The sequence below is a fragment of the Hirundo rustica genome, chromosome 3, assembly GCF_015227805.2.
Source record: "Hirundo rustica isolate bHirRus1 chromosome 3, bHirRus1.pri.v3, whole genome shotgun sequence".
NCBI lineage: Eukaryota > Metazoa > Chordata > Aves > Passeriformes > Hirundinidae > Hirundo > Hirundo rustica.
Window position 1 is genome coordinate 50,756,381 of NC_053452.1, and position 12,038 is coordinate 50,768,418.

At 44.4% G+C, this 12,038-nt stretch overlaps 1 protein-coding gene across 4 annotated transcripts in view; it reads left to right on the top strand.

The window, feature by feature from the left end:
- Window positions 1-12,038, top strand: part of PDE7B (phosphodiesterase 7B) — a 170,908-nt gene that overhangs the window by 87,795 nt on the left and 71,075 nt on the right. The window contains exon 1 of one of the 4 annotated variants that reach the window (XM_040057704.2): window positions 655-972. The exons of the other annotated variants lie outside the window; for them this stretch is intronic. Coding sequence (XP_039913638.1) covers window positions 735-972 — 238 coding nt within the window. The 5' untranslated portion in view covers window positions 655-734. Of the gene's footprint in view, window positions 1-654; window positions 973-12,038 lie in introns of those variants that run through there. 4 annotated transcript variants of the gene reach the window in all.

A 12,038-nucleotide genomic window follows, 5' to 3' on the forward strand; every position in this document is an offset into this window, starting at 1 on the left:
TTACAGCCGAAGCGATTGCGGGCGCGGGGCAGACCCCACAGCTCCCTTAAACCCGTGGTTTCAGCAACTCGTTCCTCCCCCGACCCCTCAAGCGCCGGCACCTCCGCTGCCCCTCGGCGGGCCCGGTCGGGCTGGCGAGAGCGGGGCGGGGGGGGCACCGCAGGCAGCCAGCGCACTCGGGCTCCGCTCCCGGCCCTCGCAGCGTCCCGTGAATCACCGCCCTTCCTCCCGCCGAAGGGCAGCCGAGGTGACGGCGGGGTTTGACTAAGAGGCCAAAACCCCCACCGGCTCCGCAGCCAGCTGGGCGAGGAGGAAGGCGGGGCGGCGGGGGCACCCCCATGGCATCGCGGCAGGGATAAAGTCAAAGTGCCTCCGCCGTGGCGCTTCGCGGGGCGTGAGCTGCGGCTGCCCCGAGTGCCGCCCGCAGCAGCGGCCCGAGCCTCCGCCCCCGGGTCCCGGCGCCGCGCCGGCATGAGCGGCGGCCCCGCGCCTGCCCGGCAGCCGCTTCGCCCCTGCTGCAGGCGCCTGGCGGCGGGCTGAGGGCGCGCAGCGGCGGGAGCCCAGCGCGGCCGCCGGAGCCCGGCGCTCCTTCCTTCCGCGGGGCCGGGGCCGGGCGCGCCCCTGGCGAGGGGCGGCGGCGGTGGGCAGCCGGCCGCACTCGCGCTCTGGATGCCCATCGCGGCTGCTCGGGCCGGGGGGTGGCTGCGGCTCCCCGGCGGGGGGCGCGGGCCAGGATGCCGGTGCTGGAGCGCTTCTTCCCCGCGGCAGAGCCGGGCAGGCGGAGGAGGACGGGGGAAGAGCCGATGCCCTTTCCCATGGGCAGCCTGCCCGGTTATCAGCAGGGGACCCTGGCCTGGGACTTGCCCGAGATGATCAAGATGGTAAAGCTCGTTTGGAAATCCAAGGGGGATCTCCGCGGGGCGAAGCACAGAGGCGTTTTGGAGAGCGAGGATGCCCTGGGCGGTTCGGCAGGTAGGTCTCCCCCGCCCTGCCGCTCGGGGAAGCTGCGGGGCCAACGCGGCCGGGGGGCGGGGGCGGCTGGGGGCCGCGGCCGGAGCCGGACCGTCCCGTCGTGGGGCAGAGCCGCCGGGACCGCGAAGCCGCCCGACCGAGCGCGGCCGGGCTGGGAAGCAGCCCGTGCTTCGGGCGGCTCTCCGCCGCCGCGGGACGCGCGCACCGGAGTTTGTGCCGCGCTGAAGCCACGTCAGTTTGCCGATGGCGCTCCCCCGCTTCACTCTGTTGCGTGGTTTTTGTACGCGGGGTGATAAAAGCTCGGCGGAAAACCGGAGCGAGTAGCTCCGCGGCTTAGAGGCTGACCTCCGCCGGGGCAGCCGGGCTCAGAGCTCTCCCGGCCCGCACGGACCTCCGCAGCGGCGGCCCTGCGGTCAAGGTGCCCCGGGACCGCCGGGCAGCCCGGCCGCTGCAGGAGCTTTCCCGGCTGTGTTCGCCGTGCCCCTCCGAGCGTATGGCCTCTCCTCTTCCACCGCCAAACCTCTCCCCGGCCTTTGCGTGCGCTGGGCTCACTTCACAGGACCGGCCCGCGCTTCCCTTGTGCAAAGCGGAGCGACTCCCTTATGGCTTGGGTTTTGATAGCCACCGCTATTAAAAACTTGAGAAACGCTGCCCTATCCCACTACTTTCTCTTTAAAAGTGGTATGTTACTGGGTAAAGAGCACGTGCTTTTTCATTAACTTTATAAATCTCGTCTGACAATTTTTTTCCGATCTCACTAACATATGGCATATCATCACATGCTTTACTGAAATCCAGGTTAGACCTGCAGCATTTTCTTTAGGTAGAGATGAGTTTTCAGGTTAGCATGGTACTTCTGATCAGTTGATTCTACATCTTAACCTGTGCTCCACATTGCTTATGGTTCAAAACCTCTTGCCTTCTGTTGAAGTCAGGGTGATAAGGCCTGTAGTTGTGTCACTCTCAGTTGGTAATTTTTTTATTCTTCTCTAATTGCGCTGCTGGGATTTAATAGACTTAATGAAACCGCGTGGCTTGTTTCTTCAGGATTTTGGATTATCTCGTCTCTGCGACTTGGTCACTGTATCTATCCTTCCAATGCATTCAGTCTTCAAACATTGTGCCTTCATCTTCTTTGGTGTATCTCTTACTGATACCTATAATCTACAGTACTTTGTGCCAGAATAATTTGGTTTCTTAGATAGAATCGCTTCTTTGTAGGTGTTTCGAAGTGCTTGTTGTGTGTAAGTATGTATTCTCCGTAATTGTATATATAAATTTGAATATTAAATAGGTATGGTCTGTCACTTTTGAATGCTTGCTAAGGTTGGCTGGTTGGTCATTTTATGTCTATTATTTAAAATGTGTGCAGTTTAATAAAAAAAATGCTTGATCCATTGCCATTTTGAAAAAGGGGAGATAGGTCTCAAGCTAGAGAGTAGAGGGACAGATGGTACATCTTCTACACCCTACTCTGAAGGGAATCACTTGAGTTTAAAGAAATAATAAGAGTGATGTGGCTAACAAAAGAGGAGGTCATATTGCTCTGTAAGACTTGGAGAAGATCTGCTGGGAATGTACTGTAGCCAGCCAAGGAGATTGAGGCTTGTGTGGTGAATGCTGAGTGTTCAGAGATGGACCCTAATTAAGCAACCTAAGAAATGCTGCATTGCTTACACCTTATGTATGAGTAATGGTGGTTTTTCAGTGTGCTTGTGTTGTATCTGGTGAAATTACTTTTCATTAGGTAACAAATGAGATTCACCTTCAGATTCCTGGAGGCAACTAAAAATGAGCATGAATGTACAGAGACAGATTAGTCCACTAGCAGGATGTGAGTAACTTGCGTTTACTCAAATGGCCATTACTCGTATCCTGTGAGGGGACAGTCCTCTTCATGGTGCCAGATCCTGTTTCATAAACGCAGCTGGCTTGCACCAGTACAAATCAGGGCAGAAGATGACTCTTAACTCTCAACACTTTAAATACGAATCATCAGACGGTTTGAGTGAACCAGACCTGGGTTGCTGGTTTTTCCTCCTCAGCAACAGTCATCCTAGTAGTTTTCCCTCTTGTGGTTTCATTTTAGTCACTTTGAGTACATTGGGGTATGTGGGAAAACCAGTAAATGCTGAAATCTAGTATACTTAAATAAGTGCAGAGTCAAAGAATGCAGAAATGGGAAGAAGAGATAATTGTTTGGAAGGCTCAGTAGTTTGAGGTACTCAGCTTCATGTTTGAGTGGTGTATTTTGAATGTTTGATTCCTGCGGGAAAAAAAAAAAAATGGAACAAAACTTAATAACTTAAATCTTATAAAAAAGGCAGTACTTAGTCAGGAATCAGATTTTCTTCAGGTGAAGTTGAAGCAAATAACTTCTGCTTGAGGTACTGCTAGCTAGGCAAATAAAGGCTGATTGTTCAGTAGCAGAGTTCACAAGCACTTTCCACATCAAGGGCTTTTTCATTTGAATTTGTAAGTATTCATGTGATAACTCATGTTCTGTTATCACATCCTTATGAAACTACTTTGCTTACAGTAGAAGAGGAAATAGATATGAATTCTGGAAGGAAACTGTCAGGGTTTCTGGCTTGCTTGATCATGTTAATGCAGATTTAGCTAAGCAAATTTCTTTGCCTTGTCCAAGTGATCAGACTGGGCTTTGGGCTGGCTTTCTAGAAAAGTCACAACCCTCTTAACCATAGATAGTGTGGAGGAGTGAGAGCTATATCTGCACATGATGTCAGTCCTGTGCTTGGCGATATCTTGGGGACCCATTTAACCGTCATTTATACCACATTCCCCTTTCCTGAGGTAGGAGTAGAGAGCAAAACTATCTGTGTGTCCTGGGCTCTCATATGTAAGAGCTATATCTGGGTCTTTCATCTTGTTCAGTACCAAGAATAAGCTACTTAATCTCCCTGCAAAAAATGGGTTTGCAATACATCACGCAGCATATAGTTGGGATGAATGAAGAACTCGGATTTCAGTGAGTGCCTGCCTGGGGTTCTAATGATGATTTATTTTCACTTCCAAAGCAGCAAAACTCTCATCTTGAGCCTTCTCTTCTTGTTGCACTGCTTTTTAGTGTTAGTATCAATTAAGAGTATAGACCTTTCTCCTGGTCCTGGCCTGCTGTTGCTTAGTAGCTCTTTTTTTCCCCCACGTTTCAATCCCTGACCAAATCAGAGCAAAACTGATATTTGTTGAAGACTCTCTCTGGCTGTGACAGAAGCCATTTCTGTGGGAAATGGCTATAATTTGATGTCATTCCATACTGTGTTTCAAACAGATTATTTGCAAGCCAGTGTCTTTCACTTGAATAAAATAACACCATGTGTTGATATTATTACAGTTGAATTATTTAAATAATTCTGATCTGAAAATTTGTTGATCTCTAGGAGGGAACTGTGTTCTGTTTATGACCGTAACTTTCTTATCACCCTCTCCTAGAGTTCAGCAGTAGCTTTGCATATCAAACAAACCTGATCAGGGAACAGGTACACGTTTGCCTCCAAAAGTCTTCGTTACGAGCATTAGCAACCTATTAAGCTTACAGTGATCATCCCAGATAACTCCAGAGAGACTTTCTGTGCTGAGTCTTGCACATGTGCAAACATGCAAGACTTTGAGAGAAGGTGCAATGCTACTAAGAGTTACCAAGGTCTGTTGAGACACTGTGGGTTTTTTGAAGTAACTCTGAATGTTTTTTCCACTTACCTCTTTCTGTTGGTGGATGTTTTCTCAGAAATATAAGTTCTGATTCATGTGTGCATCATGCTTGTTGTTAACTGGTGAGTCCCTTTGCCATGAGTCGGAAAAACAATCAGGTACTACACATCACTCTTATTACAGTTGGGAAAATCTCCACTAGTTACTGATGTGTCTGTTTACTTCTGCTCTTCACTCCACTGTCTCCTCTACAGTTCAGCAGTCTATTCAAAGTTCTCTCTTGGTCTTTCAAACCTTAGAGCTGTCTGCTGAGCAATCTTGTGATACACCTGTTGGAGAGGTCAGAGTCAAATCATGTGTGTTTCCTCAGTGGTTGCTTGAAAGTCTTCCTTAAAGTTATTCACGAGACTCCCAAAGACCTAGTTCTTCCATAGTATCCCAGGAAACATGCCTTCTACTTAATTTTTTCTTTTATATTTAACAATTTTTATCATCCTGTGCAATAGCTTTGCTGTGCATGTTAAAGTAAACTTCATGCTTCCACTCCCTATCATTGCTTATAGAATCACAAAATGATTTGGGTTTGAAGAGAACTTTAAAGACTATCTAGTTACAATCCCCTGGCCATGGGCAGGGACTCCTTCCACTAGACCAGCTTGCTCAAATTTCCATCCCACCTGGCCTTGAAGACTTCCAGGAATTGGCATCCACAGCTTCTCTGAACAACCTGTTTGGCTGCATATTTGCTGAATACAAATTTGTGTTCGGTTGTGACACCTTGAAGCTCATGCTTGTGTTTGTAGGTCCACTGCAATAACTAATAAGCATAAAATCTTAAAATTTAAATCTGTAAATTATTGAGAACCTAATGGGGGTTTGGCTAACAGCTTAAAAGTTCAGAGTTTTGAGTATTTGGTGCTGAGCATGTAGGTACCACAAATGTAGATCCTGTAATAAATAAATCGTAGGAGGTGTCAAATGGCATTGTCTTAGCATCTGACCAGTCTCGGGTGTTATTGTTTAGATTGAAATCAGCTTTGTTTATGTTCTGGTGACAGATGCGCAGCAGGCAGGAAGGCAGCTTGCTGTATATATTTCTGAGGTTAGGTTTTCTTCTCTTCTTTTTTTCCCCCAAGTTTTATGTTGAGACTTGTTAAATCCATTACACTTAGAAGGACAAAGAATGTCAGTTTGATAGGATCAAGACTACCTGTGGCAACTTTGATTGCTCACTGACTGTTGTGTTGAAAATCCTGCTCCTGAGATAAAGAAATATGATCTTCTATATCTTCTATATCTATATCTAAATCAGTGGAACTATGTGTGATAGTCTTATTAAGAACAGTGAAATTAGACAGTGTGCAGTACCGCTTCTATAGTGTGCGTATATAGACCACGAGAGAAAACTCATACCACATCTATTGGTAATGCTGTTCAAACCCAAGTCTTCAGTTTATTGGCTGAATGTAAGTTAATTATTGATACATAAGATTTGGGGCTGTTTTTTTTCCAGAAGGGTGTATTAATTAGCAAATTGGCTTCCAAGATTAAAATAAATAATTTTGAGGTATTAAATCATGGTCACCATTCAAATTCTGGTCTTTGTTTGATACCTACCTGTTTACTTCGAAATATGTTTAAAATGTAGTGTAGAATGAAAAGCTAAACTGATTTTAGAAGTCTTTCATTTTGAATATGTCAAATTGAGCTTATTTTGTTTTTGTCAATTGAAGTCATGTTTATTTTGTGAGTGAAGATTTTCTGCTTTACCACTGTGCTTAACCACTCTCTTCTACTTCATCTTTACATAAATTTTCTGGTGTGGATTTGTTGGGATTTTGGGATATTCAGAGTTAAGTTGGAAGTGACCTTTAAGATGACCAAGTTCAACCACTGCTGTGTCCACCAAAATAGGAGCTAGACCAGGGGTAAGCAGTAGAGAAGAAATAATGTAAAAATCTCAGTGATTTCCAAATGGTCTTCCAGTTCAGCCTGGCTGGCACATTTTTTGTTTGCATTATTGTGAATGTTGGAAAACAAAATTTATTTGCAGAAATATTTGGAGAAGCTCTTTGAGCAGCTGTTCAGCTATGTACAGCCACAAAAGAGAGAAAAAGACTACAATATCTTAGAGCTAGGACTTCTGGATAAAGTTAGCAGATAAAACGTAATTGCCCAGGTTTGATGTTGGCCAGCATGAAGAAGGAAATGGGGCTGGCATGCTAGAAAAGTGACAGAGGTTTATTGGTCTGTCAGCTCAAGAGACAAATGAGCAGTTTGCTGAAAACTGTAAATACAAATAGAGCAAATAGAACAAATTCCAGTGAGCTGTGTAATGGTGGCCCGATCTGTTGCCCACAGTGAAGTGGTTCTAAATATTAGGAGCCAGAGACGTGGCTTTATATATAAAGATGTTGTTTCTAAAGGAAAAGCTTCTGCACTGTAATACAAACAGGGCTGGGGGGTTGCCGGGGGGGGAGGGTGTTGTATGCTTGTGTTCTTCATTAGAGTTAAAGCTGGTAGTTTTATTTTATCTTTGGTAAATTGATTCTAAAGTTCTCTAAAGTTCTCTGTGAAGAATTAAACTGGTAAGCGGTTAGCAATAGAAAGCAGTGGCGATATTAGCCATGCCTGCCTCGTGGTGGTGGTTTTCTTCATTGCTTAAATGTTGTGGGAGAAATGTTTAAAATGCATTGTGGGAGGCTTGATACTGCATTCCAACTTCCAAAGTAGGAAGCACATTGTATGCAACTTGTTTGCTGTTTCAGTGCCTCTTCATAACAAACTTAGTTTGTGATCTGTCATACTTAAAAGAGTTTGCTTGGAGACACGCATCCCAGACAGCTTTCTGTTGTCCGGCTATAGGAAGTGTGAGTTTGGCTTTCCATCCTGACAACAAAGAAAAAGGGTGTCCATGTCACCATTTTCTCCACTATGACCTATTCACACCCCTTCCCCAGAACTCTGCTTTCAGCTTTCAGAACCATGTTACTTACAATAATAGCTCACATGCTGCCCCGCCACTGCCCCGTTTCCAAGCGGCATCTTTACAGATGGGCAAACTTGTCTGAGTTGGAGTTGTCCTGCAGGAGCTCCCTGGTCACTTCTTTGAAAAAAGTCAATTGACCTCAGGCTGATTCTTTACAGCAATTATGCATCTGGTTCTCACTATAATTCTATAAAACTTTCTCCTTTTGTCTGGACTAAAAAGTGAAACACTCTTGAGATATCAAGCTTAAAACATGCTTTGACATTTGTTAAAAACTTTTTGTAAGTCATCATTACCTTGTTCAAAAAGAGCATTCAGCCTATTAAATTATGGGATAAACTACATTAAGTAAAGTAACTTGACTGGCCCACGGTGTAGACTTGAAAATACAAGGCAAAAATGTCTCCACTCTTCATTTTTTTCCTCAGCTTGCAACATACAATTTCTCCTGTCACTGTTATGGATATACAAACAAAGAAATTCTGTATGAGAGAAGGAATAAATCCTTCTTGCTCACCTCCTGGATAAAGCTTTCTTTTGGCTCCCCTGTGGACTGCCAGCTGTGGTTTTCCTTGAAAAAGCTGAACACAGTATTGTCTAAGGAGTGTGCAAAGAGAGTGGTCCAACGCAGTAAGGATGTAGCAGGCTCAGGAGTATTGCTGTCCGATCTGCCCCTTATTACAGTAGCAATAGAGAGGCAAATCCCTTCCATTGCTCTTTGAGCAGAATATCCTGAAATTCAGGTGTCCTTCAAATTTCCCTCAGAAAATAAAACTTTGCCATTGACCTTTGCCAGTTTATTTACAATCTGTGGGAATGCAAAGCTGTGGGAGTGCTCTCCAGTCCAAGGAACTGAGGACGTATTTGAAACTGCAGTGAAGCCGGGGACGGTCTTTCCACAGACATGGACGGCCTGTGTTCTAAAACAGGATATTCAGTGTTACTTTTAGGTAAAACCCTGTGGAAGCTGTACCCTTGAGTGTCTATACACACAAGACCATTTGGAGAAATTGTTGTAAACTTCCCCCAGCTCTGATCCCTTCTGAAGGGGAAGTGTGCAAAACGTATGAAATCCTTTAATCTGTAGCCAGCTCTGGCTTGTGTGGAGGTAATGCCCTTCAAATACTGCTATCTCAGTGTTCTCCTGATATCCCTGACCAAAGGTAAGGACAAAGTATTAATTCAAAGGCCTACTTAAAAGATGCTCTGTGCAGGTGCAGTTAGAAGTGAAACATTATCCTGGGGAGTTTTCAGAATGCGCTGTGCTGTGGCAGGCATTGCTTCTTTCCCGCTGCATAAGCACTGCCTTGAGATTGAACGCTTTGTTTTCAGCTGCTGGAATTACAGATCAGACAGAAGAATAACTCTAAACTAAGTACTACATAATAGTGTTTGAACACTGCTTTTGAAAGATAAATCATAAAGTAGGTTCATCAAGTAGAAGGAATTAGTTTTAAGCTTGCTGGACCTGTGTTCCACAATAGTCAAAAACTAGTGTCTACACAGATGTGCCAGGAGAATATTCCATTTAAAATCAGACAGAATAATTGGAAAATGCAGGTGCAGAACATTTCTTAGGCCATCAAAATTTTGACAGGTGCTGAAAACACCTTCCATACACACTCCACTATCCTGTTTTTAATAGCTGTTGCCTAAGTTCTTCCTTGTCTGGAAAGTGCTTCTGTGAGTGAGCTTTCTGACCTTTTCGTTAGTTAAGGTTATTCGCAGCAAGTCCTTGGGGCGGTCATCTCTGCATGTTATCTGGGTTATCAGGAGAACCAGGTGCTTATCCAAATAGCTGTGTTCCAAACTTGGCTTATCCAGACATCTTCCAAACAGTTCATGTGTGCGAAACTTAAACTGGAAGTCTTGTAATCACAGGCTTTCATGGAAGATTTCTTATTTCCTGCTTCCAGCCTGAGTGGATATACGGCAGAAACAGCTGCCTTCACAGTAATTGGGCAATTGCATTTCTGATTCCAAGTGGAACTGAGAGAATAAAGGGGTGAGAGAGACTGGGCTTTTTGAGAAATGCCAGAAAAAATTATTTGATCCAGCTTGGGCTTTGCATGTAGGTTTGTCTCATTAAAAGAAGTGGGGAGAGGAAAAGAATTCTGAACTTCCTGCTTGCAGATTGTTTTCAGGCACACTAACAGCAAGAAACAGAAAACTGCATGCAGGAGATTCTGAACTGTATAGGTGCTGCACAGCTATTGCACTTGCTTTCTGTTCTTCCTGGAAACACTAGTGAACACACATTTTATGTTCTTATTTGGGAACTAAAGCTAGCTGAATAAATTAGTACTGGTAATATCTCAGAACTGAACTCATTTCTGTGTGTGTAAAAGTCTGTGTATTGCTTTCTATGACCACTGGAGAAGAGACTAAGGAGAGAGGAATTTACTGCACAGCTGAGAACTGTCACCCTAAAATTGCAGAGGTGCGAGGCTTTTAGGTGACACTGTCAGCATACACTTCCAAGCAAGGTCAATTTGAACATCCTGCTTAGATCTCAGCAAACTGAGAGCTCTCAAGAAAGCAGAGCACTGAGAAGCAGATCGCACTTAGAAGAGGCAAGCAAGGAGTAGGAGTTGGAGGGAGAGATGGTGACTTCTTCAGTGCTGTTTAGTCCACTAGCATGTCCCAAGTTTAATCCCAAGTTTCCTCCTTGTCAATCATGAATAAGGCAACAATCACTGCTGCGTATAAGTGCTGGCACAGCTTTTTGCCCGTCTTCTTTCTGTCAAGTTGTCCTGCCCTCTCACTGGAAACCGTAATTGCAGATGTGGATGAGGGCATGGTGACACAGATGAGATGGGCTTGGCGCAGTCCTGCATTGACTCTCAGAGACATTTTTTTTAAGAAGCATGTTGTGAAGTATGGTTTATCCATTTCTCTAGCTTCATGCATCTCAGCCAAAGTGATGAAAATATCAAGAATAGCAACTCAAGCAGCATGGGGGCTCATGCTGAAGACGTGCTGCAGGCAAGAGCATAAAGAAGCTGTTACAGGACTATAATACTTCAGCTTAATGAGTAATCAAAAAGGTTTCAGTATAATATCTTTTCTTTCTTCCTGAGTACTAGTTAACTTAGCCATTGTAAAAGTGAAAGGGATGGTAGGACTTGTGAGGCGAGTGCAGATAACGTACTGCGTGCAAGGTGAAGTGCAGCAAATAATAAGTAGCTTAAGACAGAAGTGTTCCTGAAGACCCTGTTTTGCCTAGGGAGAAAATAAGAGTCAGAAGTAGGGGATTTTCCTGTCAGAACGGGACTGGGATGTGTTCACTGAGTGATCTGCGTGGGTTACGTGTTAGAAATGTATGATCCTTGACAAGATTTCACAGATCATCAGTAGAACCTGAATGCTCAGATCTTCATTAATAACTAGATCTGAAGTTCTGCTTCAAGACAGAAGCCTGACTTAAGTGTCAAGGAAGCTACCTGATTTGTGCCAAATAAATGCTTAAGCTATGTAGAGAATACTGTTCTTGTTTTCTGAGTTATAAGATATAATCTGTAAACTGTCATCATCTACTGAAATCACATAGCTGTTAAATCATAATTACATTAAAGAGATGGAATTCAGAATAAAGTTATAACCCCAAACCAAGCAGACTCAGCAAGCTTATTTAATTTCCCTGTGGAATAGCAATAGAACAGATCTTCCCTTCCCCCATTTCCAGCCATGCACGTCATTAAGTACCTACTAAGTAGCTGACAAAACAGAGTAAAAATTAAACTAACTTTGCTAATAGTGAACTGGAATTTTCATAATGAAAATGCAAGATACCTTATTTAAATGTTGGCCCCTTGACAGAATCTGCACCACAAGCCTCACAAGACTGTCACTAATCTTTTTGTAGGTGCCATGTAGCCAAAAATGTGCTGATGTCTGGCTTTGCACAGACTGGAGACCAGGGAGATTATATGTTTTGAATAGGATCAAATGACTAGAAGGGGAAAGCACTCTATACTTAGCTGTCTTGTCATACAGACAGAAAAACGTTTTACATGTGACCTTGTTAGCAGCATGAGTTAAGAGCAACATTGTGAATTAGAGGCAGAACTACTGAAGGTTAGATCATCATTGAGAATCTTTGTTTTTCTGGTCATCTACTTAATTTTTTTTCCCCTAATCTCCTATATAGACTTCAATTTTCATGCCGACTCTAGATCACAGGGGGGAGATGAGGGTGAGAAAAATCACCAGGCCAGTTCTCCGTTTTAGAAAAGCAGAGCAACAGTTCAATACAGGATTTCATTTTCACCATCACTGTCAAATCCTCAATTTCTCTTAATAGTCATTTGTTCTCCCCTCATACTGCAAATTCTGTCCTAGTGTACTCCTCAGCTGCCATGCCTTTGAGCATCTTTCCAAATTATTATGACCAGACTGACTACCT